The sequence below is a fragment of the Mucor mucedo genome, assembly GCF_025094135.1.
Source record: "Mucor mucedo strain NRRL 3635 chromosome Unknown EV154scaffold_16, whole genome shotgun sequence".
Taxonomy (NCBI): Eukaryota; Fungi; Mucoromycota; class Mucoromycetes; order Mucorales; family Mucoraceae; genus Mucor; species Mucor mucedo.
Window position 1 is genome coordinate 184,310 of NW_026252300.1, and position 24,375 is coordinate 208,684.

The 24,375-nt window shown below is 36.9% G+C and overlaps 7 protein-coding genes across 7 annotated transcripts; 2 read left to right on the forward strand and 5 right to left on the reverse strand.

Moving 5' to 3' along the window:
• Positions 1 to 909: 909 nt before the first annotated feature.
• EV154DRAFT_80779 (Utp21 specific WD40 associated putative domain-containing protein) lies at positions 910 to 4,164 on the reverse strand. The gene is made up of 6 exons (XM_051607784.1): positions 3,869 to 4,164; positions 3,063 to 3,803; positions 2,392 to 2,991; positions 2,116 to 2,307; positions 1,413 to 2,058; positions 910 to 1,354 (listed from the first exon to the last, which is right to left on the reverse strand). Exons 1-6 carry the CDS (start codon positions 4,055 to 4,057, stop codon positions 1,023 to 1,025), a joined length of 2,700 nt encoding a protein of 899 aa, XP_051460978.1. The 5' UTR covers positions 4,058 to 4,164; the 3' UTR covers positions 910 to 1,022.
• Positions 4,165 to 4,955: 791 nt separating this feature from the next.
• EV154DRAFT_560214 (uncharacterized protein) lies at positions 4,956 to 5,308 on the reverse strand (the record flags this gene model as incomplete). Its single annotated transcript, XM_051605598.1, has 2 exons — positions 4,956 to 5,136; positions 5,199 to 5,308. 2 exons carry the CDS (start codon positions 5,306 to 5,308, stop codon positions 4,956 to 4,958), a joined length of 291 nt encoding a protein of 96 aa, XP_051460979.1.
• A 2,942-nt stretch (positions 5,309 to 8,250) lies between these two features.
• EV154DRAFT_542348 (mitochondrial distribution and morphology protein family 31/32) lies at positions 8,251 to 10,159 on the forward strand (the record flags this gene model as incomplete). Its single annotated transcript, XM_051604516.1, has 3 exons — positions 8,251 to 8,395; positions 8,461 to 9,332; positions 9,394 to 10,159. The coding sequence occupies 3 exons, from the start codon at positions 8,251 to 8,253 to the stop codon at positions 10,087 to 10,089; spliced, it is 1,713 nt and encodes a 570-aa protein (XP_051460980.1). The 3' UTR covers positions 10,090 to 10,159.
• On the reverse strand, positions 10,132 to 11,057 carry EV154DRAFT_80832 (uncharacterized protein). Its single transcript, XM_051607785.1, has 5 exons — positions 11,031 to 11,057; positions 10,940 to 10,966; positions 10,714 to 10,877; positions 10,282 to 10,641; positions 10,132 to 10,228 (listed from the first exon to the last, which is right to left on the reverse strand). Exons 3-5 carry the CDS (start codon positions 10,720 to 10,722, stop codon positions 10,175 to 10,177), a joined length of 423 nt encoding a protein of 140 aa, XP_051460981.1. The 5' UTR covers positions 10,723 to 10,877; positions 10,940 to 10,966; positions 11,031 to 11,057; the 3' UTR covers positions 10,132 to 10,174.
• A 1,093-nt stretch (positions 11,058 to 12,150) lies between these two features.
• EV154DRAFT_498201 (ubiquitin-related domain-containing protein) lies at positions 12,151 to 13,975 on the forward strand. Its single transcript, XM_051600335.1, has 7 exons — positions 12,151 to 12,280; positions 12,350 to 12,578; positions 12,648 to 12,751; positions 12,813 to 12,884; positions 12,943 to 13,397; positions 13,459 to 13,633; positions 13,691 to 13,975. Exons 2-7 carry the CDS (start codon positions 12,535 to 12,537, stop codon positions 13,729 to 13,731), a joined length of 891 nt encoding a protein of 296 aa, XP_051460982.1. The 5' UTR covers positions 12,151 to 12,280; positions 12,350 to 12,534; the 3' UTR covers positions 13,732 to 13,975.
• A 571-nt stretch (positions 13,976 to 14,546) lies between these two features.
• EV154DRAFT_459176 (concanavalin A-like lectin/glucanase domain-containing protein) lies at positions 14,547 to 15,952 on the reverse strand. Its single transcript, XM_051597470.1, has 3 exons — positions 15,652 to 15,952; positions 15,363 to 15,583; positions 14,547 to 15,304 (listed from the first exon to the last, which is right to left on the reverse strand). Exons 1-3 carry the CDS (start codon positions 15,857 to 15,859, stop codon positions 14,630 to 14,632), a joined length of 1,104 nt encoding a protein of 367 aa, XP_051460983.1. The 5' UTR covers positions 15,860 to 15,952; the 3' UTR covers positions 14,547 to 14,629.
• Positions 15,953 to 16,618: 666 nt separating this feature from the next.
• EV154DRAFT_438011 (uncharacterized protein) lies at positions 16,619 to 19,240 on the reverse strand (the record flags this gene model as incomplete). The annotated part of the gene is made up of 2 exons (XM_051596867.1): positions 16,619 to 18,591; positions 18,646 to 19,240. The coding sequence occupies 2 exons, from the start codon at positions 19,238 to 19,240 to the stop codon at positions 16,760 to 16,762; spliced, it is 2,427 nt and encodes an 808-aa protein (XP_051460984.1). The 3' UTR covers positions 16,619 to 16,759.
• Between the last annotated feature and the right edge of the window lie 5,135 nt (positions 19,241 to 24,375).

Here is a 24,375-nt window from a genome sequence, read left to right on the forward strand (position 1 = left end):
ATGAGGTTTCAGTTTTTTTTATAGGCTGTAAACATACACGTGCAGACGTTGCTCTGATGATATTTACTTAAAAAAAATTAAAGCTGTTTTTGCCTGTTGGAGATCCGCTCCACCACTGGATCTTTTTTTTTTTAGTGTTACCAAGGTTCCCTTTTGCCAAAAAGATCGAAGAAAAAAATAATCCAAATATCACACTTTTAGAACAATATGGCATGATATTCTATTCAATTCCTACGCCGGTAACAAACGGAGATTTTTTTGATAAACAACAATAAAGTTTTCAATGTTGAAAGGCCAAAATTCTAATAGAAGAATGGTTCGGAGGGATTAAGATCGGTGGTGTTCTGTGTATAAAAGACACAAATGTCTAAATATAATGATTTGTTAAGCATTACGTCTCTATAGTTAAATCCATTTATGATATTTGTTAGGCCATGGTCATTTAGCGAGGAAAATGATATTTCCTTTATTAATGTATCTCTATTTGTTGTTCTATCTCTTGATGAGGCTTATTAATGCGCAACAAAGAAGAAATGATTTCATAAACACCTATAATACGAGTTGCGTGGATTGTAATATCTGCAACACATGCCCTCATGTGATTCGTATTGGTTGTAATCCAACATGAACTAAACCGGAAGGAATTCCATACCATAACAGCCAGTATTTACTTTTTCCGGCTTAGTAAACACACCGTGTTTTCTCTATGTTATTTTACATGTAATGACTACTGAAGGCAAGCGTAAATTTATGTATTGTTTAAACTTTTCTATTGATCGCATACAAGCGAAGTAACTCGTTCGCCCAGGAACGCTGACCAAAGTGGCGCTATAAAATGTCAAATTTGATGAGCAGAAGGGTCCGTGCGAGCAACGACTTAAGATGATTTGTTTCCTTGATTTTTTTTTTTTACAATCTAAATAATGATCCAATTCATTATATTTTTATTTTATTATTTTTTTTTTAATAATCCTATGTAATATTTTCTTCTTCTGGGGAAGGAAGTGTATGTAAAATGATATCTATGTTCTACGAGTGAAATCGATTAAGCATAAACTATAATGAATTTGTTGCGATAATCTTCCGAATTCTTTGCCTTGAACAGCAAGGATGTCTTGTAATTTTTCATGAATAGGATTTGTGGGGTTGGCTACAATCAAATCGCCATGAATGTTCAAAAATACAGATAACCATGCTTGTGCAAGCTCAAAGTTCTTTCGTGTCTTGAGCATGTAAAGAATGGCATCCAAATAATAATTAAGAAGTGTGAGTTCTCCATCAATTGTGAAGGATCGAATTTCTAAATCGATGGCAGAGGGACTCAGTGATTTAGCATATTCTACAAAAGCAGCAACTACATAAAAAATCGGGGTTGAGTTCATTTACTCATTATTTATAAAAATAAAACTTACAGTTCTTGTCAGCTTCAAAACCGGCTCTCAAAGCTTTACCGAATTCGGTATCGATATTGAGTTGAGAAAAGTTGATTCTTTTGGAATCAGGGTTTTCTGTATCAAAGGTAGTCACTGTTTCGAGATTGAATTGACCCTTTGCACCAGGCAAGGTAGGTAAAAAGAAGGGAGCCTTCTCTGGTAACTTGGGTGCTTCCTTTGGCTTATTACGCAATTTGATTGTATCCAAGTGTAACAAATTATGCCATTTGGATCTAGGTTCCATTGACATTGTGATCATACTCTCGTTCAATTGTTCAACTGTATCCACTGGCTCCTCCTCAACGTTTTGTTCATCTTCAGAATCGTCTTCGTCTGAGTCCTCTGTACCGTTCAAACTAGGCAATTGAAGAAGCTGTGCCTCATAATCTTCAGGAATACTACGTAATGAAATATTGGAGTATTGAGTACGGTTAGACCAGAGGAAAATACCGACATTATCCACATGGGCAGTAGCTAAAAAGTCAGAATCGGGAGCAAATGCTAAACAAGTGACGACATCTTCGACCTTGAAAATATCAATCATAGCGCCTGTGGGTAAATCCCAAGTACGAACAGTACCATCCAATGATGCGGAAACAATCCATCGACTATCCGGGCTAAAGGTCTAAAAGCAGATTAGGTCTAGATTTTCTTCTTTTCATCACACAAAAAAACTACTTACAAAGTCTGTAATACGATTTCTGTGACCCCAGAATTCTCTGACGATTTTCTTGGTTTCAATATCAATGACACGAATACCTAAATCATCGCAAACAACAGCTAAAAGATCGTTGTCCATGTGATAACGCATAGAGACAACGGGAGATTCGAGTTCGATGGTATGTACAAGTTTAGCGGTCTTAATATCCCAAATCTAATTGAAAAAAAAAATATTGTACAACACAATTATTTTAGTACACCCAAACAAATGACACTTCCATTACCCAAGAGTCTTTACCTTTATGGTCTTATCAACTGATGAAGTGATTAAATAACGGTTAATGGTATCTGTTGTTAAACCAGTAACAGGTTTTGTGTGTCCACCGTCACCGGAGAAAGTTTTACGGAATTGTCCAGATTGCATGTTAAACATATCCACAACACCAGAGGCGCAACCTAAGAAACCAAAATTACCACATGATGAAAGACAAGTTGTCTTAACCGCGGTTTTATCTTGACTGATCAAAATATGTTCACCGATTCTCTTGTTCTTGGAAGACCATGTACGACATCCATTATCATGCGCATGACAAGTAATAATATTATCCCAATCCTTGGTCTTGGAATCATTCACATCAAAATCGATAATGGGAGGAAGCTTTAATTCATCCATGCTGATACCTCTATCTTGAGCTTTTTTGGCAAGTCGACCTTGAGAAAATTCAAAGCTTTGGGCGTCCCGTACTGTACTGAATGAACGAAGCGAACGATCTCTACCAGCACTTAAAATGGTCTTATTATCTGTACCGTAATATTGAAGTCTAGAAGGAGGTGCGTGGTGACCACTACGAGACTTGTAGGGATGAGGAACGGCATTGGATTTTTCAAAAATCCATTGCTATTATGAGAAAACCGAATTCGGGTTAACAATTACTGTAAAGATATAATGGCAGTTCCATGAATTTTTACCTTGATTGCATTGTCATTACCACCAGTGACTAAAATAGGTTGATTGTTTAAAAATGTCAAGGTTGTAATGTAACCATCGTGAGCACCCTTCATGATATGTGCTAATCTACGCTCTGAAAGATCCCACAAGGCAACATCACCATGCATGTTACCTGTTGCCATAACCTGTTCATCATCCGTTCTGAAAGTAATGGCTGTCACTCTATCATCTTGACGTACGCTATCGATTTTCTCATCGGCCTTAATGTTGTGAAGGATGACGGTACCGTTTAATAAACCAACAGCAATGACATCGACGACAGGAGATTGTTCAAGACAGGTGACAGGAGATCCTAAATATCCAAACTGATAGACCATCTTATTGGTTCTGACATTCCAGATCTGCATTGTGCCTTGACTACTCGAGACTAAGATTTTGTTGAGGTAAGTTTTGGGATGCACCATATGAGTGGCTGTAAATCCTTCTCCAAACTCAATTTCGGTGTACAAATCACCATTGGTGGTGTCCCATAATTTGACAGTGTTATCATCACAAAGAGCAGCGATATAAGCTCCCAAAATGATAATTTGAGTAATGTTGAAATTGCCCTCACTATCTCCAACTCGGGAAACTTCTCTACCACGCTTGTATCCAATAACGATATTGCCTGCAGCTGCATACACCACCTTGTTGTGTGTTGCCATGCACGTAATGGGCTTCTCGGTAGGTGTACTGACAAATAAAAGGTTCATGCGTCCAAGCTATGTATTAAAAAAAGAGGTTAGATATCCATGCGACTTGAGAAAGCGTGTGTATGGGGTTTTACGTTGTAGGTCTGGAAGCTGCTGCCAACACAGGTTGTCAAAAAGTAGTCTTGTCCAAGATTGTTGATTAAATAAGGAATTTCATTGGTGACATAGCCAATGGCCCTAAAAGGTTGGTAAATTTTAGAGTGTATGTTGAACTTTTTGGTGCTTTGCACACGTCTCTTCTTGATGTCAACAATATCTGACATGAGGTGCTAATTTGTTCTGTACAAAGAAAAAAAAAAAGAGGTGAGATCTAGTGTCAAAGTCGGCTCGAAAAATGAAAAATATCCTTTCTCAGTTGGGAAGATAAGCCACTCACCCAAAAAGCGATTTGATGGTCACAGCGAACCTTTTTTTTTTTTTTTTTTTTTGGCCCACAGTTGCAGCAAAGTAGCTTATACTGCCACCACCAAAAAATTTAACAGGTTGTGTGGTTTGTGTTTATTGCAGTCATATAATCAATATAATTTAATGCTGTCTGTATGATTTTACGATGGTAAGAATAGAACGGAAGTTCAAGATTCATAGTAAACAATAAAACCAATTATGTCAGCTCATAATTTAAATATCAACAAATCAATACTACGTTGCCCTGGTTTATCATAGATACGATTGATGTAAAATTATGTTACTTGAACACTGTGGAATTACTCGAAGCTTTTCACAGATGTAACTGGGTCTGGACATTTCATAAGCGAAGATTTAAAGGCTATTTTACGCATTGACCAATAAGAAAGAACTCGTGATATTTTAACACATGTAACCCTATTTTTAAGCGTTTCAGAGCGATCAGGCACATCTCTCACTAACGGATCTTCCGTTCAATAAGGCAAATCTCATGAATTACATTATATGAAAATACATGCTGAATAAAGGGGGTTATTGTGGTTTAGGTCATTGTAAAGCAGGTATTAACCCGAATTTTATTTCTTTCTTGACAAAAAAGAAAAAAAAAAAAAAAAAGAAAAAAAATCACCGTGTTATTATATAGAATGAAGAGAGGGAATTATATGTACGAAGAAAACAAAAAGAAGGTGTTGTTGGGTGTGTGTGTGTTTGTGTGGGGTATTGTTTTAATATTACAGTTGTTTGTTTAATAGGGGTTTATTTTCCAATGGGTAAAGTGATCTTCCAATTCCACCAACCTTCTCCTTGTCCAAACGTTGCATTGGAATCTTGACGTACATCAAACAATCGATTCTGTTGTAAGTCAATCCAGCATCTTCCTTGACCCCAGTAACAAGTCGAGGAGAATAAGGCGATTAATATTAAAGTACAGTAGATACTATAGCTTTAGTTAGTATTCTTTTCATTTACTTTCGGGGGCCCATTTATCTTGTTTCTTACCATGGCTTTTGGTGGAGGAAAAAGGAAATGAGAAATAGAATAACAAAAATGGGTGGTGCATCGGGGAATGGTAATAGGAGCAACGGAACAAAATAGCGCATACAGTACATGTTGGAAAATATATGAAGTAACCCCAAAAAAGTCGTAGTAAGAAGAAAGTAGCAACAACAACAAAAAAAAACCGTGTGGGTCATTGGATTGGCAAAAACTCAGCTGCTTTTGGACTGCCCTCATATGACGCATTTCTTATGCTAAAATTCCAGCTTTGCATTCTAAAAAAAATAAACTCACTTAGTACTTTATGTTCTCATCTACTAACATACAGCATGTACTCGCGTTAAAAAATGACATTCATATAAATATCGTATCATCGTAAAAAGATTATTCAACATAACTAAATAATATCTTTTTTTTCTGCATAATTTCCCGTGTGCCTACAGTTGTAGTGTCACATTCTTTAGATTTCGCTTTTATGTGCAAACATATTTTTATAAAAATTATTGTAGTTGTTTCAAACCAGCTTTATCATTATCTGTAGAAAAATTATACTGATGTATGCAAATATAATAGCTATGCCATCCTAGAAATTGTTAATACGTGAGATCTCGAAGATACCAGTTTGCGCGGCATGAATGGTCGGTATGTTCACAATATACTCCATTTACAAGCAAAGACCATTTCTCCATCACATAAAATACAAGACATTTACATCAAGATAAATATTAGAAAAGACAATGTGGTTTTTATTATAAAAAAAAATGGAGACTCGCTAGCCAGTTTCTAAAAGAGAAAACTGCCCAAGTGCAACTGCGAGGAAGTCAGTCTCCGTGTGCACTCACCCACTTTTTATTAGTTTTGATGGCTCTCAAAAAGGGCTCCCGTGTATCACCACAAGGAGGTCAAAACACCATGTTCTCAATCTATGAACGTTCTACCCCTTGGGGGTTTCACTTATTCATGAACCAATTCCGACTTACACGACGAGGGACCCATTTCTTCCAAACTCAGGAGTGCACAACCGGCAAGTAGAATATTGCTTTCGAATCACCAAAAAGACAACTCCTACTCTTAAGCTAGGGCACCTGAAATATGCTCCAAACGGTAAAAGTGAAGTTGAATTCACCTTGAGTAGCTTGTTAAATAATTTCCCCCAGACCGTTCTCTACATTATACCGAGTGGGGAAGGTGACGTTATCCAGAAACTAATCATAATCGTCCAGTATCCCAGCAAAAAAAAAAGCCACGAAACCTGGCATCTTGGGAATCATCCAAAAGCACCCAGTGAAGAAATGCCTAGACAACAATCACCCCAAATAGGCACACGATAACGAAATACCTTGACGAAGCAACTATCCTGGAGCGCAAGTGGTGCCGTGTGACTTCAAGTACAAACACCAAGGACTCACCCTCAATGAAGACTTTCGGCACAAAGAAGAAAGAAAGAAAGAAAGAAAGAAAAAAACGCCCAATTTTTTTTTTAATTACTTTGTAAACAAACAGTTTGGCGTCAACTGTTTGTGCGTAGTAATCATGCATATATATATAATTAGGACACACACACCAAAAATACCCGGAGTACAAAAAACAGATTATGTAAAATAGCTTGCATTGAGAATAACAGAAAAGAGTTATGCCTAGACTCAGATCCCAAAAATTGGATGGCTGTTTTGATAAAGAGAAAAAACTAGAACGAATAATAAATGCTGGACTGTGTGTGTTCTATAAGTGATGATGAGATAGTCAAACTTGAGGTCTGAGAGAGAGAGAGAGAGTGTGTGTGTGTGGATTGATTAGGAAAAGACAACCGCTTGTCGCAGAAAAAACTCCGACTAATACCTTGTAAATTTCTGACTAGCATCAAACTGTGCAAATAGTATAAGGGTTAACATAAAGCTCTGGATAATTATAAAGTGTAAACCAGACATGACAGCTAAAGAAAAAAATCACATGCTGATGATATTTTAAGGCCAGTCTTCGATGTTCTAGAACCGTGAACCGTGAAGCTTAACGCCACCTGGAAAAAAAAAGGCGCGATTATCTATAACAGTTCGGAAGGACAAATTCATTGAATTGAGGCCAATCCAAAGTACAGCTGATCATCTCTTTAGAATTGTATGGCATGCTAGCTATTCTTTTAGACATTGCCGGTAAGTACAGTTATCAACTTCTTATAAAAGTTTAAGTCATTACTCATCTACACCGAAGGTAAGTTACCGTATAGTTCGACAGTTATTTCGTTTCTTTTTTACTTAGTTATACTACATCATTGATGAATGTATACGTTAGACTTGAAAATTCTAATAGCATTATTGACAGTTTAACACAGCTGTTACCTTCTGTCTGAGTAGTACACCGTTGTGTTTTAAGAAAAATACAATTCCTCAACTACGAACCTAAAATATATTGTAAAACTTACAATTCGTCACTTGTTCAATACGCGTTCTGTTTTCCATATTTGACAGCAAAATAGTCCATAGTATTTTTTTAAGCTAGACGCAAGTTATTCACTCACAGATATATGAGAAATAAATTTATATTTATAAAAGCAATTTAAAAGGATAACCATTTCTCTCACGTACTACTTTACTATGTCATGATGAAGTAGTATCAGCTACCTAAAAAGAGAACTCAATGCTGGGATCGAAAAGGATAAACCAAGATCCGTTTTTTTTTTTTTTTCTTTATTTTTTTTTTATTTTATTTCAAAAAGCCTGCCCCCAACCCCCTTACCCTTGTGCCTCTTTTTTTTTTTTGTCACCCTTGGAACATGTCAATATCATTTTTACTAAAAAGAGTCTTGACGAACCCGAGTCAAATATTAAGCAAAGCGCCTAGATATGCCAGCCGTCGACCGGTTGTTATGGCCACCAGCAAGAGGCCTTCCATGTCAGAAATATATCAACGGCGGAATTATGCCAACCATTTACACATGAGTGCGCAATGGTTAAAATTGCAGAAGCGAACACTACATACACCCACAAGTAAAGCAGAGTTACTAGCCCAAGCTCGAGGATTCTTTGAGAGATTAAAAATACAAATCAAGTATCCCTTGATGCGACAGATTCGACCTTGGACACTCAATGATGCCACTGCTTTATTCTCTTGGTTGTTTCTCGGGCATACTGTCTGGTTGTTGGCAGGGACGACAAGTTTTGTAAGTATCATTCTTTGGTTCGCCAACTCACTTCAATTCCAAGGTAAATAGGTAAAAGAGTGGATACACCTAAAATTCATGACTAAAAAAAAACATTTCAAATCTTAGAATGGATTGCCAGAAGTGTAAGCAAGTATCTAACTTCAGCTACGGGTGCCACAGTTGTATTTGATTCTGCCATTTTACCCAACTGGAAAGATGGAAAGATCCGATTCAACAATGTGCGTATTTACCGTATGCCGCGCTCAGAACATGAGAAATTCGAGCGTCATGCTGCGCTTTTAGATGCGGGTGAAGAGATTCCTGCCGACGAAGTGAATACGGTGATGGATGAAGATGATCCTTTGGCCGGTGTTGAATTAGATGAGGATGAAAAGAACAATGAAGTATTGAAGAATTGGATGTGGTATGATCTGGTCATTGACCGTGTTGAAGTCACCCTCAGTTTAATTCGTTGGATGGATGGAAAGGGTCTTGTGCAAAGTGCTGATGTTCAAGGCGTCAGAGGTGTCATTGATCGTAGACATGTACGTTGGGATCCAGATGTGCCTTACGATCCCGTTGCTTCTAGACATCAATATACGCCAGGTGATTTCGAATTGGAAAAATTAACCGTAGAAGATTTATTGGTCACCGTCTATCAGCCTAACGGATTTCGTCCTTTCCCCGTCTCCATCTTTCAAGCTCAATTAGATCGATTCCGTAAACAGTGGTTATTCTATGATTTATTATGTGCCACCACCATCATTGGTGCGTTTGATAAATGTCTGTTTAGTGTGCATTCTCCTCAATTAGAAAAGAGTGTGTTGGAACAATCCGGTCATATTGACTCCAACAAGTCAGGATTTAGAAGTCATGATATCTATCATTATTACCCTTTCAAAAAGCCAGATCCTAACGGTGTGGTAGTGGGTGGTGAATCCACACGATTTGGTGTTCTGACTGACAATGACATGCGTAAGCAAGGTTACAAGCGAAAGGTAAAAAAGAAAAATAGAGTTTAATAGCAATAGTAAGACTAACAAGTGATTATAAAATTAGTCTCGTTTGAGAATTGATGGAGTGAATATTGATCATATCAACCGTGGAGTGGAAGGACCTCCTGGATGGATTACATCAGGCACAGTGGATGTATCCGCTGATATTTACATCCCACAAGAAGCAGTAGAAGCCGATTCGACGGAACTCTTACGACAATTAGTCTATGAACTCACGGACCGTATCGAGCTTTCTCAGCCAGTGATTCTTGGTGCGGGCAATGGAGAAGAAGTGATTGTGGTGGGAGGTCATAAACAAAAGAAGGCGGTGGTAGAAGAAGATGTAAATACGAAAAAGTTTGTTATGGATATGGACTTTAGATTTAAAGATACGAAAGCATCTGTGCCGTTAAATACACCGGAATTGAGCTATTTGAATAGTGCAATGGTTCGACCTGTGGTTGGATATATCTCACGCAATAAGGCGATTGTGCCTATCAAGGTACGATTGGTGATGGATTTGAGTAACTTCGATGGATCCTGGACCTTGTATGATTCCACCTTGGCAGAACGTATGGGCGAGAAATTAGGGCAAGGATTTGTGGATCTTACATTGGATCAACAAGAACGTAATAAGAGATTGAAACGAATTGGTTTCTGGAGCTTAAAGGAAATGTCTCGTAATTTGATTAATATTCATGAATTAATGCGTGGCACTTCAAGAGGTTTCTGGAGTTATTTAGGCACTGGATCCGACTAACAAGAAGAAGAGAAAACAATTATTTATTTGTACATTTTTATTTATACCCCCCTCCCTCCCTCTCTTGACTCTTGTATATATTACATTATGGACAGCGTTCTTTACCCTTCTTTGATGATTCCATTATAAAAGTATTAAACTATATTTTAATTCCATCAGCCATCTTTTCTTTTTATAATCATCATAACTTACACGAAACAAATCCATGGGCACAGATTTCAAAGGGACGATTTGTTTCCAATGAAAGGATATTTCAGCAGGCATCCATTCGATACTATTTTGGTTGGAATTAGGATAACCATCACTATTCTTTTCGATGGACAAGTTAAAGGTGATTTCTTTTGGTTTGACTCGAGGTTTGCATGTATTGACCTTGATCAAACATGCACGCAGGTGCTGTTCAAGGTCTGCCAATGTTAATACTGACTCTGTCTCCAACATCAAATCCAAAGGAATCTCCGTACTCTTCAAATACGAATTCATTTCAAAAACAAACTTTTCGACACTCTCTTTATTTTCTATGATCGTGAGTGATATAAACTTAATATCACCCTTTTTTTATGACAGATTAAAAAACTAAGGTTTTTTATTTTTATTTTTTATTTTACGATTTTTTAGGTTTACCTTTTCCATGAGTGGGTAGCAGGTTTGTACAAAATTAGAGATATATGCTTGTACGTCAGGATGGGTAGCTATATGCACAGGAATTTCAAACTTTTTTTGCGTTTCAAATATGGATCTAGGATACACATTTCGTTGATACAGAATTTGATGCAACCATGTTTCTACTACGGAAAAAAGAGGGTGTTATTCATTCTGGTTGTGTCTTTCCACATTACTATAATCTTACAGAACTCGCATGTCAAGCTAATAATGTCTAAAATATGAAATGACTTAACATACAATACAGAGGGTACATGACTTGTTGCTCATTATTTTACCTCGTCTGACAATTTTGGATTCATTCATTACAAAAAATAGATAAAGGGTTTTAATTCTTCCGTTCGACATTTTTTTTTTATGTCCATTATGCGGCTGTTTAATTATGGTTGCAGAAAGGTGAAAATAGTGTAATATCACCTTCTTTATAAGTGTCAATGAAGACGACTATGTTTAAACCTAGTGATTTTTGTAACTGAAAAAAAACCCCTCTGGTTGCCATCGCAATGGCTATAGATAATGTCTAGTTTATATTTTGAAAATATGTCAAGTCATGTATAAGACGTCTGGTTTATTTCAAGCTCGAGGTAATTCAAGTCTGTCATCCCAGTACTCTTCCATAATTTGTTGCTGTTAAGCAGTTGAACAGTTTATGGCAGTCGACCAAAATGACTAGATTATCTCTGGTTATTCTTAGCAACGCCCTATCACAACATGCCTGGTTTTCTAGTGTAATATTCATACTTCTTGGGTAAACTTGGTTTCTTGTCCAACAAGAGCGAGATCTATTTACTCTAAAATAAGTTTTATGCTGGACAGTTGAAGGTCATGTAGTGCATGGTTGGTGGTGTTTCAAAAGAAAAAGACATCAACAGGGGAAAAGGTACATTGTGAGCCTTTTTGTTTTGCTACACGAGCCCTTTCAAAATAATAGATAGCAGTGCAAACGCTTTGTGTGCACACTATGTCCATGACTGCCATAATAAAAATGTAGCCACAGTGACTTTTTTTCTACTTTTGCATCAAATTATTTTGCATGAATCAAAATTTCCTGTCACAAAAAGGTCTTATGATCTCTTATCTACCCAAATTTAAAAACGTATAATTCTTCTCTGTTGACCAGCATTCAATTCGCGTAGTAGCCACTCCCCATTTCTAGGCTACAGTCGACGATTGATATTTTTTTTCAAGACGCCTCATAGTGTTCCCGACCTATGAGCAACCTCTTGGTTTTTTAATATTAATGAAAATGAAAAATAATAATAATCACAAATAACTCCTTATTGGTTTATACCCATTTACAGATTCATTCTTTTTCATGCGTGTAACCTTCAATTTAAGATTTAAGAGGGCGTAACGGCTGATTATCCAAGGTTTTTTAAATTAATCTTGTTACGGCAAGTTATGCAAATGTTTCTTTTTTCTTTTGGTATCCCACTCATCAATTTAAAAGAAAAAGAATCTTTTACAACCACATCAAATTAACCATCTCAGATATTGTTAAGCGTATATATTAGCGACTTGTTCTGAGGTGCAAAAAAAAAAAAAAAAAAAAAAAAAAAAGTATGAAATGTGACCGCTCATATCTATTCGTCATCAGTTTCCCTCTTTCAAAATGATTAAATACACATACTTCCTTTTTCCAATACACACACATTAAAATGGCTACTGATATCGATACTCTTGTCAGCATGGGATTCTCCCTTAATAAAGTGTAAGACCTTTCTTACTCTTTTAATCCGTATATATTTAAACGCGTATTTTTTTGGTTGTAGAAAGAAGGCTATGAAAGCTACCAACGGTGCAGGCCTTCAACCTGCCATGGACTGGTAAAGTATACACATTTATTCTGCAAGTTTACAAACAGACAAAAACTCAACTCGTTTTGATATTGTAAGGCTTTTGAGTCATCCTGAGGTTTCCGATGAGCCAGAAGAAGATGTTGCACCTCCTCAAGCCCTGGGTACTGCATCAAGCAGTTCCCCCACACCTGAAGATGAAGGTACTTTATTGTACTCTTTTTTTTTAAAAAATTGTGTAAAATACTTACATTATTACTGTAGGTGAAATTAAGGACGGTGAACAAACTGCACATAGCTTAATTTGCAACGATTGTCAAAAACTTTTCCGTGATGGTAATACTGCATAAATCATGAATAGCCCGTATACTAAAAACAAAAACAAAAAAAAAAGCAACGGGTGCTGAACGACATGCTATTCGTACTGGACATCAAAACTTTGCGGAAAGTACCGAAGCCATTAAACCTTTGAGCGAAGAAGAAAAGAAGCAAAAGTTAGCAGAGCTCAAGACCCGCATGGCCGAGAAACGTGCGGCGCGTGAACAAGCGGAAATTGCCGAGCGCAAGCAAGCGGAAAAGATTCGTAGAAAAGCAGGACAAGAGGTGACCAATATTAAGGAGGCTTTAGAGGCCAAGGAGATCAAAAAGATTTATGACATGAAGAAGAAAGAAAAGGAGTTGGAAAAGGTGGCTAAAGCAAAGATCATGGCTCAGATCGAACAGGATAAAAAGGAACGTGCTGCTAGAAAGGAAGCGAAGCAAAATGTTCAACAGGCTCAAGCGCAGGCTGACGCTTTGGCTGCTGCTCAGCCTGTAGTCAAAAAAGACTATAACGAAGCTAGACTTCAGGTAAAAAAAATGATGGGGGAAAAGCAGGAGAGAATGTTTGTGATATTTACGTAGTTTATAGATTCGTGTGCCTGGTTCTGCAGCCATCACTCATACATTTGATGCTACAGCCACTTTATCCGATGTACACACATTTTTGCAAGGTCAAGGTTTATCTAACGCCTTTGCATTGTCCACTACCTTTCCTAGAAAGACATTTGGATCTGCGGACCAAACAAAAACATTGAAGGAATTAGGTAAGCTTTTGAGAATTGGCTGGGTGTAAATTTGATTTAACCTTTGTTTTTCATTAGGTCTTGTTCCATCCGCTGCCCTTGTCTTGGTATACGTTTAAAAAAGAAAAATGTTTTGTCAGACAGAGTAAAAGAAAATAAAAATAAAAAAACAAACAATAGCTTCCCATCTTAGAGTATCAAGGTAAACTTGTGTGCGTTTGTAGTTGATACACTCTGTCGTTTGGTTGCGATCGGGATTCTATGGATCATGGGTATTTTAGGTCATTTATAAAGAAATGGGACCTTTACTGTTCAAATTAAACTTTTCTGTAAGTAAAGCCAATGGAAGTTGGATAAATCGTGTGATAAACACGATCAAGTGATATTAAATGTTTGTAAATTATTCCCTATTTGATCTATCGTTTTGCGAACTATTTCGGTATGAAATTGGCGTATTAGACCTTGATACAATTACTTAACTACAGACATGGATTGACTTGGATATGAATGTATGATTGGCGCTGAACATGATTTATGCCTATCAGTAATTCATTAAAAGAAAAAAAACTCTAGCATCATTCATCCTTTTGTTTTAGGAATACAAAGAAAAGCGTCATCAGCAGGCTCAATGGATAAGCAACAGCTTTCAAATTGAAGCTAGTGGACTCTATGGTAGGTAATTATAAATGTATAAAAAAGGAGTGAGTATTTATATAACTTGTATGTCGATCAGTGTGCCTGATTATTTATCCAATCAGAATTACTTTTGAATGTTACAGCCACTTTATCTGATGATCAATACTCACACCAACTATTGTTTATTAGAAAAGGTCTTTGTCTACCCTCTTGTTTTGTCAGAAAGGAGATTAGGTAAGCTTTTCGAATGCGTGACTCAATTAAGATGCATTTGTTGGGCCCTTGCTTTAGTATATAGTAGATTGTTAAAAGAAAAAAAATTTATTTTGTAATGCACAGCAAAAGAAAATAAAAGAGTATTTTATATATGTAGTGTGATGTTTAATCCAATAAATTCCTTCTTCTGTTTTCACTATCCAGCTGTAAGGAATAAGGTGGTGGATCAGGTATTGTTTCCTCTTGCTCGTCATTATTATTTGTAGTGGCATCCTCATCGTCAATATTGATCAGTATAGGAGTATAATGCTGTGAATGTAAAGAGTAAGAATCAGCTTCTCTGGTACTGGTGGAGGTGTTAGATATGGAAGCTAATTGGGCAGCAGTTGCCAATAAAATGGTATCACGTTCGATGCCGTATGGAGGAGGAGGAGCTAGAGTACCTTGAGGAGGAGCCAGACCCCATTTTTTGACATTGGCCTCAACAAAGACGAAGCCGGATTGTCCCAGATTGACGTGGATCTGACAAGGACCGTTTGCGCCAATGGTTGGGAACAAATTCCATCGTAGCCCTGTATACGCATCCTCTAATCGTCTTCCGTTCCTGGTGAAAAATACGGTGCCAGTTCTATGTCTATATCCAACACCCACTATATCGCCATGATTGAACGGAATTCCATATGATTTACCAGTAAACGGAGAAGAAAAATATTTACATCCATTGTTCGAAAAATACCCAATTGAGTACCTATTCCAGCCTGGTAATCTCCATGTAGGGTATGGCTTTGTTGATACGCCCACAGAGACGATGGTAGATTCGGGCTTTTCAAACATCTTTGCCTAAAACATAATTGGGATGAGTGTGAAAGTCACTGATGTAAAAACATGGTTAATTTACCTCCCAATAATAAACCTCTTGTTGTCGTGGTAACGGCAAATTGGTCTGTATAGAACACTCACCATGCATGAATTGTAATTCTGTTCTACCAGCTACATATACATTTGCATCAGGCTCACCCTCAAATTCAAACGCAGAAACACCGTTCTCCTGAATCGACACAAGTTGTGGTGGGCTGATATCGGTTGGTATGCTATCTGGTGGATGTCTGTCCTGGAATACTGATATAATAAAAGGGTTAGTAAGTCTCTCTTCACCTCCCGCAACTATGACTCTTTCTTTATCTTACTTTTAGCTCGTTCGTAGCTGAGACGTCCATCTTCAGGAAGACACGCAATCAAATCTTCTGAATCGACTGGCCAATCTTCGTACTCCGGATAGCCACTCATAGACATTGGTAATTCAATGGGCGATCTTGTAAAGCATGTCAAGAATACTGTGACAAGAAAAAATACAATTATTCCAATCACGAATAGAACAGTAAACGAACTGGACATTGCGTATAAGAGAAAAAGAAGAAGGGAAAAGGGCAAAACAAAAAAACAAAAAAAATTAGCTTACGAAAAAAAAGGGGGGCAGAGTTGAGTGAGGAGGCGAGTCGGCTGCTTCCTTCATATCAGCTGATAAGCGTGACGTTTTTCAAATATTCAACGTAGGGAGAAGCCTTTGCATGAAAATTATAAGGAAAGCAAAAGGTTGCTTAGAAGTGAGCAATAAGCGTTGTACAGAATTGATCGACACAAAAAAAAAGAAAGCCTTGTCCAACACCGGTACCTTTTCATCCCACCACTAAGGTCAGCTACACATACATAACATAGTTTTTTTTTTATTATTCCACAGTGTTGATAGGCGGAGTTTACACGTAAAATAATGCAACCACCAGAAGAAAAAAGGAACGCGAAAATCTGGCGCTCTTACACCTTGTGAATTGGCTGACTGTGCTTTTATTTGAACGCACAAATTGGATTTTAAGAAGTTTTTTTTTTTTAGTGTAATCGCGGGGATCCCACATTATTTCCCCCGTACACCCATCGGTTTAGCCCGAACATGAAAAAAAAAAAAAAAAAAAAAAAACTGAATACAAATGAACCACGTTACCAAGTATATTTCTTCGATCTATATTTTATTTCCTTTTTTAAAAGCTGTCACTCACACTTTCTTTTTAGTAAAGTGAAAAAAAAGGATGCTTACTGTACAACATAAATCGTAATAGAGATAAACGTTTTTAATAGTTGTGATTGTGAAACAAACAGGTTATTGAATCATATAACTATTTTTTTTATTATCAGTATTATTATTATTAGGGGTATTTACAAATTAATATAGAGTGTGTGGAGAGAGGGAGAGGGCTTATGTTTTTCATATGGGTTCTGTACAGTTGCATGAAAAAAAGAGTATTACATCATGGGATGCTCATCAATAAAGAGAAATTTGTTCATTTTACGTGGATTAAAGTAACGGAAGCGCGCCTGACTTTTGCCTGCGCCTTGAGCTGCTTGATTTTGATCGGGTGGTGTGTATGCATTAAATTGTACAAAGGGCGGTGCGCTTGAAAATGACGGTCTTCGATCATTTTGCTGCTGATTGACTGAAAATGTGCTTGTATTCGGTAACGAAGGCTGCTGTTGCACACTAAATTGGTTCTGAAATGAGATCGATCGCCTAGGCTGCTTTGAGGCCGTCACCGATTTCACCTTGGCGGGGACCATTCGAATTTCACTTTGGATGGTTTCTGGCTTGATCACCGCTGTAGGCTTTAATTGGACCAGGAAATAGTCAGGCCGGTTATTCTCCAACGATTCTTCTGGCCGTTTAGGGTCTACGGGATAGGAAGCACCTAGCTGATGTCGACGAATTTCTACCTGTATCCAGTCTGCCACTTGAAACCAATTCTTGCACGAAAACCGGAATTCGCGTGTATTTTGTAACACAGCATAGGATTTATCCAGACCGTTGGTAAAGTCTTCCATCTTGATGCCGCTGGTAATCTTGGCTTGGTCGTCGGGGGAGACACAGGTATGGTAGATATCCATTGCTACGGAAATCACCTCTGCAGCACGCCAGAGTTCATCACGATCAAATGCACAGCGACCTACGTCCGCCATATTACACGTCTTGATGGCACTAAGTTGAGTCAGTGCTGTAGACAGACAGATATTGAGTGAATTAAGCGAGGTTTGACTAGGGCGAGTATCATTCATTTCAGGTATAAATAATTTATGGAGAATGATACGACTGGCATTATATTCAATATTCACACGCAAGCAAGCCAAAAAAAGGTCTTCACATCCATATTCAAATCCACTATCAAGCACCAGATATTGAGGTAAAGCCTTGTGGAAGTCCAAAAGACGACGATCGTACTCGGTCAATTGTTCGACAGTCAATTCTGAGTTCTCACAATCATACAAGGCAGCGACAATATCTCCTTGAATACGCCATAGTTTGAGACAATGAATAAAAGTAATCACACCAATCTCGGCATCATCAATATCTTGTTCGAACACTTGAGGTAAATCGACTTCACCGGGATAGCGAGGCTGAGGCGTATTCTTGGGAGCACCTGCAGTCCAGAGAGAGAAATCAATGGCCCAAACAAACCACCATAGTCTTGTATCTAATTCTTTTTCATATGAGTCAACATCTTCCGTCATCATGCGAGGATAGATTTCCAGTTCATGTAAAGCCGAGGCAGCCATACCAGCGTAATGATGACGCTTCAAAGGTTCAGCACGAATACTCATGAACAAGAGAGCAACTACGGTATATCTATCTGGCGTATCGAACGACTGAGAAAGGCATTCACGGGCCTGACTAAAGAAATATTCTTCTTGCTCCTTGAGTTTATCTTGATCTTTCAAGAAATGGTTCAATGCGGGATGCGGGTGATGAATGACGGTATGACGAAACGCATAAGAACACATGGCATTGACAATCAGAGTATCAGTAGGATCCTCTTGTGCATTATACCAGGCCATAAACTCGTCTCGTTTTAAGATGGGCTTGAAACGCACCCAACAAGTAAAGAATGTATTGACACAGGCATCCGCAATTTGACGTACATTTCGAATACTTGAATGAGGATTGGAAATTTCGCCTAAACGATTGGTCGAAGCAAAGAAATTGACGGGCTTTGTATTATTGCTCTTGTTTTTGTATAGTAGCATTTTGTCCTTAATAGGCGAGGATTGTGTTACACTTGCAGATGATGATAATGAGGATGAGGATGCTGATGGTGGTGATGCTGGTGATGATGATATGGATGATGTTTGTGGTGGTGAACAACACATATGACTAAAAGCATCAATTAATGTTCTCAAGTCGGATGCATTTGTAATCTTGGCTTCTAGGTTGATGCCAACATCGCTATAGGAAAATTGAATTTTGGAGAGAACATCGGTAAACTTGGGATTGTCAGTAATCATGGATGAAGGGGAGCTATTCAAGGAATCGACTAGTAATGATTTAGGTGATTGAACAGGCTCTGTGGCGACAGGAGAGAATGCAGGAAGTTGAGTGTCGTCTTGCCAAAAGTTATTTGACTGAGGAGAGATGGAGGATTCAATATATTCTGAGCTCACTGAGTAAGGGATATCGATTGGTACTGTAGCAGGAGTGGAAGGAAGCATATAATCCATAGGCGGTGAAGATAGAACAGAGGACTGATATGGATAATGGCTGATATCATAAGGCGAATAGGATTTAGTCCAGTCCTGCGGTAGCAAGGGTGAATTGCGATCTGAGTCGTTTTTGGAGGAGTGGTATATTTCAAATGTTGATGTTGTATCATGCATGTACCAATTATCGTCATCATCGTTATGAGAAGACATATCGGCCCGTATTCTCTTTGAAGATCTTTCGACTGTATCAAAAGGCATTAAATATAAGAAAAAAAAAAAAAAAAAAAAAAAAGGGAAGGAAGGTTATTTAAGGACTGGTGGGAAAAGTATTTCAACTTTTATACGTTGAGCCATTTGTTACACAAATAACCTCTTCTGACTCAAATATTTGGTGATTGGTTTACACACGTAAGAAGATCTCTAATTATTCTGAAGGCCGAAACTATTTTAAATTATCTGTTCGTCCTACTCTTTTTTATTCTCGATCTTGTTAAATGTAACAAAAAAAAAAAAGAAAGTTTATATTGTGAATGGATAACAAAAAGAAAAAAAGAAAAGGTAATTCTCCTTTGTCCTTTTTACCCGAGCTTTCCGAGTGTCACTCTTATCAAATATCATTTTATACACTCCGACATCTCTTATGTACTTTCTCTTTCCCTTATCTTGCTTTTAAAATTATTTCACACTTATCGAGGAATAGCCTACATTTCATTGATTTCTCCATCTGCTTTCCAAGTGATACTTCATGTTTTCATGCATGTCAATATCTGGGCTAGAACGTATCTTTTACAGCAAAGATAAAATACCGGTTAAATCAGCAGCTTAGCATTGAACTGCGAATGACATGTAGCAAACATTTCTATTTCACAATGCAAAGTGTGCAATTGAATAAAGCTGGTGGTACATTGATTTGTGTACCAAAAAAAGGAATAAGCCGTTCAAGAACAATAAACACAATAATGTTTGCCCCATAATCTGTTAATTCTAAAGCTTTGTCTTTTCTCTTGATATTAAAGTTCGTGTTTAGCCAAGGCAATTTGATCATGTGCTCTAAAAAAAAAGGACCTTTTTCTATATTTTATTTTTATACTTGACTATCACTCCCGTATTAAACCCCATTATTATCATTTGTCAATGGATGAGCCTTTTTGTATATAACAAGGGGCACATGTTATGTGTTTATTTGAGCTTTTACTTTTTTTGAGCTGTGTTTGTTACACCAGCCCCTTTATAAACTAGTACATTTTGGGACAAAAGATAGGCTTTTAATTGTAAAAAAGGTGAAATACATCATCAATGAATAAGCGACCCTCTCATTGCTTATATATATTCTTCTTTTATAACTCAACCATTTAAGCACCACTAGAAAATCGCTTATAAATTTAGCCCAAGAGAGAAAAAGAAAAAAAAGAGAGATCATCTGCCACTGTGACACTGAATTCTAATGGAGGAAGGGACTTAATCTCTTAAAGCAGCAGATTTGTGATCCTCGATACATTCTAACAAAATAGTTGTCTTGTGTCGTAAGCCCAAAAATAGCTTTTTTTCGTGAGAGGTCTCCCAGAGGGCTCATTGGTAGGAATTGTAAATTCAGATGTTACTATGTAATTTAACTTTGTTTAATTAAAAAACCAACTTTTATTGCACGCCATTGATGTATGAAATTTCGCTCCAAGCAAAAAAAAAAAAAAAAAAAAAAAAAAAAAAAAAAAACGATTGTTTTGGGTTGTGTGGCTCTGATCTTTTATCCTCCCCCTCCCACCGTCCACCCGTTGCGGGGTAACGAATTGAACAAATCATGAAACGACCCTCATCATCTTTTTTCATGACCCATCATCTAGTGAAGGTGATACCGGTTATTCCTCAGCTGAGAAAAAGGCCCTGTTTTTGATAGGCAAATGTATACTCATCCTTTGCACCAACTTGTTTACATATTTGAGTCACGTCTTTATAAAAAAAGTGCCACGGTCCTTCCAGTATTTGGGTGTGCATCCAAGCACCTTAATCAGGTGTTTCCCTAAACCTCATTATTACTTGCTACAGGTCCGTTGCTCCCATTAGCATATGCCATAAAAAAAAATTTGAGCGGGGGACTCGGACCTTACAGCTTGAGTGTCAAGCTAACATGGCACAAGGATGTACGTGTTACATTCTTTTTAATTCTAGTTTGTTTACATTTGTCTGCTTTATAATTGATGATACAACAAATCAAAAAGGTATTCACTCCTTTTGGTTTATCTTTCATGTATATAAAAAAAAATGGTACTCCAAAATTAACCCCTCCAGCCCGTCTTTGTGAATTTACGACAATCCGATAAAAAGTAGATTTGTCCCTCCCACCCTTTATTTTTTCTGCAACTATTTGTAAGCTGCTATGCAAACTAATAAATCATATCTTTTGAATTGGGTTTGAACGCTCTCCTTGTAATTATTATTAGCTTATTTCCGGAATGTAATTTATATTAATAGACAAATAAATAAGAAAAAATACGCGGGAAAAACTTGTGAAATACATGCTTGTCATGGTAGACCATTTCAGGAGATTCACTATTCTTCGAGCAATGCCAAATAAAATAAGTTTAACAGCTACTAAACATATTTTGCTTATTCTTAGGGTCAAAAGTGTTGTCCCAAGAGTTTGTCAACGAAGTTGTTTCCTACGTGATTCTAATGAGTGGCATTGACAGAAGACTATCGTCACGTTATACACCACAAGGAACTTTAGTGTGCGAAAATTTTGTCGGGATTGCAACACCAGTATTGTAAAATTACTGAATGGAAAATATAACGACTGGTATCTTATTATTTAAATCCTGTACAATCAGCAATAAACATTTAGTATCCTAAAGTAAAAAAGTCTAGACTATACTCTGTAGTATTTGGCAGACAGACCTAGCTTTGGACAAGAAGGTGTTATACTTCGAACTGAGACTCTTATTGAAGATGTATAAAGTAAATATCATGGGCGGTTTGCGAAAACTCATAAAGCACTTACAGATTTGTGATCCTATTGGTAGAAATTGCGTGATGATTAACGTTCATCGCAGCTCTAAAATACAAGAAAGCTAATCTGGGCCTTTCAATATTACAGGATACACAAATAACTTACTATCTAGAGACGTACCTACTCAGCAGATTAAGCTACTGCCTGATGGGGATTATGAAGTACAAGAAATTATAGTGCATAAAGACGAACCTAGTAACTATTCATATATTGCTCTATGGTCAGGCTATAATGACCCTAAATACCATAATTGGCAACAAGTTGGAGACTTTGATTCCAAATTACATATTGGACAAGACTACATAGGTGATTTGGTTGCAGTACTTAACACTTCGTTTCGTTTAGGACTATGTCATTATATGTAAGTACAGTTGCAAAGCCAGGTATTTTAACAAGATTTACCTGTATCTTTGAGGATTTTCGTCCCGTTCAGCATCATATAATAACTGTTCCCATCTAGCTAGAAATGATTCCGATGGGAGTAGCACCATCTATAACCCAATTTTTATCTTTTACAAGCTACCCGTTGGGTATAGCAAGTGAATCTTGTAAAGCGAATTGTGGGCTAGCCAGCAAATCTAAAAAAAATAAAATATATGTAAGCCCATTTTGTTGTTGACTAAGACATAATATATTAAATATGATGTTTAAAAAAGAGAACTTACGGGAAGCATCTTATGAAGAAGTCTATTTGTAGTATTAGAAATGAAATTAATGTTATATAGAGATATGTGTGCGAAGATAAAAACCTTGTTCCCGGATATCTTCAATTTTTATAAACTGAACAGTGTTTTTGGCAGGAACAATGTCTACATCTACGTCTTTTTTTTTTTTTTTTTTTTTTTTTTTTTTTGTAGATATACATGATCTTTTTTTATTCTCTTACGTATTTTGAGATGAGGATTTTAATTACTTACAGCCAACGCGCCTAAGAGCCTGAGGGCTTAAATATTAAGCCATGCACATCTAAGTATATATAAACTTTTATCGGGAAACTGTAAACGGCTCATTAAATCAATTATGATCTATGTGACATATTCTTTACGCAACTTGGGAGGTTGCAAAGACTAACCGTAGCCGTAATATTGCAAAAATTGTACAATGTCTAAAAAGAGGCAAAAATTTAGTGTTCCTTAAAAAAACAATGTCATTATATTAACTAGTCTTTTTACAATTTTGAAAAAAAAAATTAAGTATGTTAAGGTAAAGGAAAAAGGGAAGAAAGAGTACGCGAAGGAGTCTTGTGTATAGACTGATGAACAATATCTGGCTTATGACAGGATGATTTTATTGTTTACTTAATCATCACTAACGTCTGAGCCTTTATTGAAAATAATAATATTTTCATAAAGCTTTAGGCTTACATAGAAGCAATTCCGGACTTACTTGTCTCTCAGCTTTTCAGTAGTAGCATGTACCAATAGGGAAGCAGTCAATGAACTTAAACTGTTTTTTTTAGACTTTACGTGATTCTAAAAAAAGACGTATAAAATAATAATAAAGACATAGGTGTAGATATTGTTTTTGACAAGACCAAAACGATCCAAAAAAAAAAAAATTGTCTAATCCGTTTACATCTTGATTGCTTTTTTCTACTTTTTTGACAGGTTCACCCAAGAAATCTGAAGTTTTAGCCATTTGCAAAATAGCAAGGTTGTTTAATTCCGACAAGCGTAGCTATTAGAAGTGTTTATATCAAAGAGGTTTTATTTTATTTTTCATAATAGATTTTTAGCGCCCAAAAGCATATTAATTACATAAAGAAGAGTTACATGTGTCTGTCAATAAACCCTTTTTTCTTCACTTAATATCATTGAGTACTTTCTGCATAATGTCTCCTACAACTTTGAGCTTTTCTGTTCCCACTCATGAAAGGGTTGAATTGACATCCCAAATTCATTAACGTCCTACCTGTGATAGAGAATTCTATTCTTATCACCTTTTGAATAATCACCGTAGAATACATTCGATCGGCTGATACAAAATGAGGATATCAAAGGTTCTTTATGTATCAGCAACAATGTTCTTTCGACTTGTTCTCTTATTAGTGTAGATGTAATTCTCCCTAAAGAACAAGAAACACCAGGAGGTAAAATTTATAGAAGTACAAAGGATATGACAAAACACTTCAGTTTTTTGCATTACATGTAAAATTCTTAATCTATCAAAGAGATTTAGGTGAAAAACTTTCCATTTCTTCAATCGTTTAGTCTATGCACAGGTTCCCGAACCTATCCCCCGCCACCCCAATAATGATGTACTAAAAATAAAATACTTTATAAGTTTATGTGAAAAAATTAAGATATCCCGCGTGGAATCTCTTTGTGGTTAGTGGCATTTTTTTTCGAGCATTGGAGTGACACTCTGTGAGAAAAGTTTATCTTTTGTG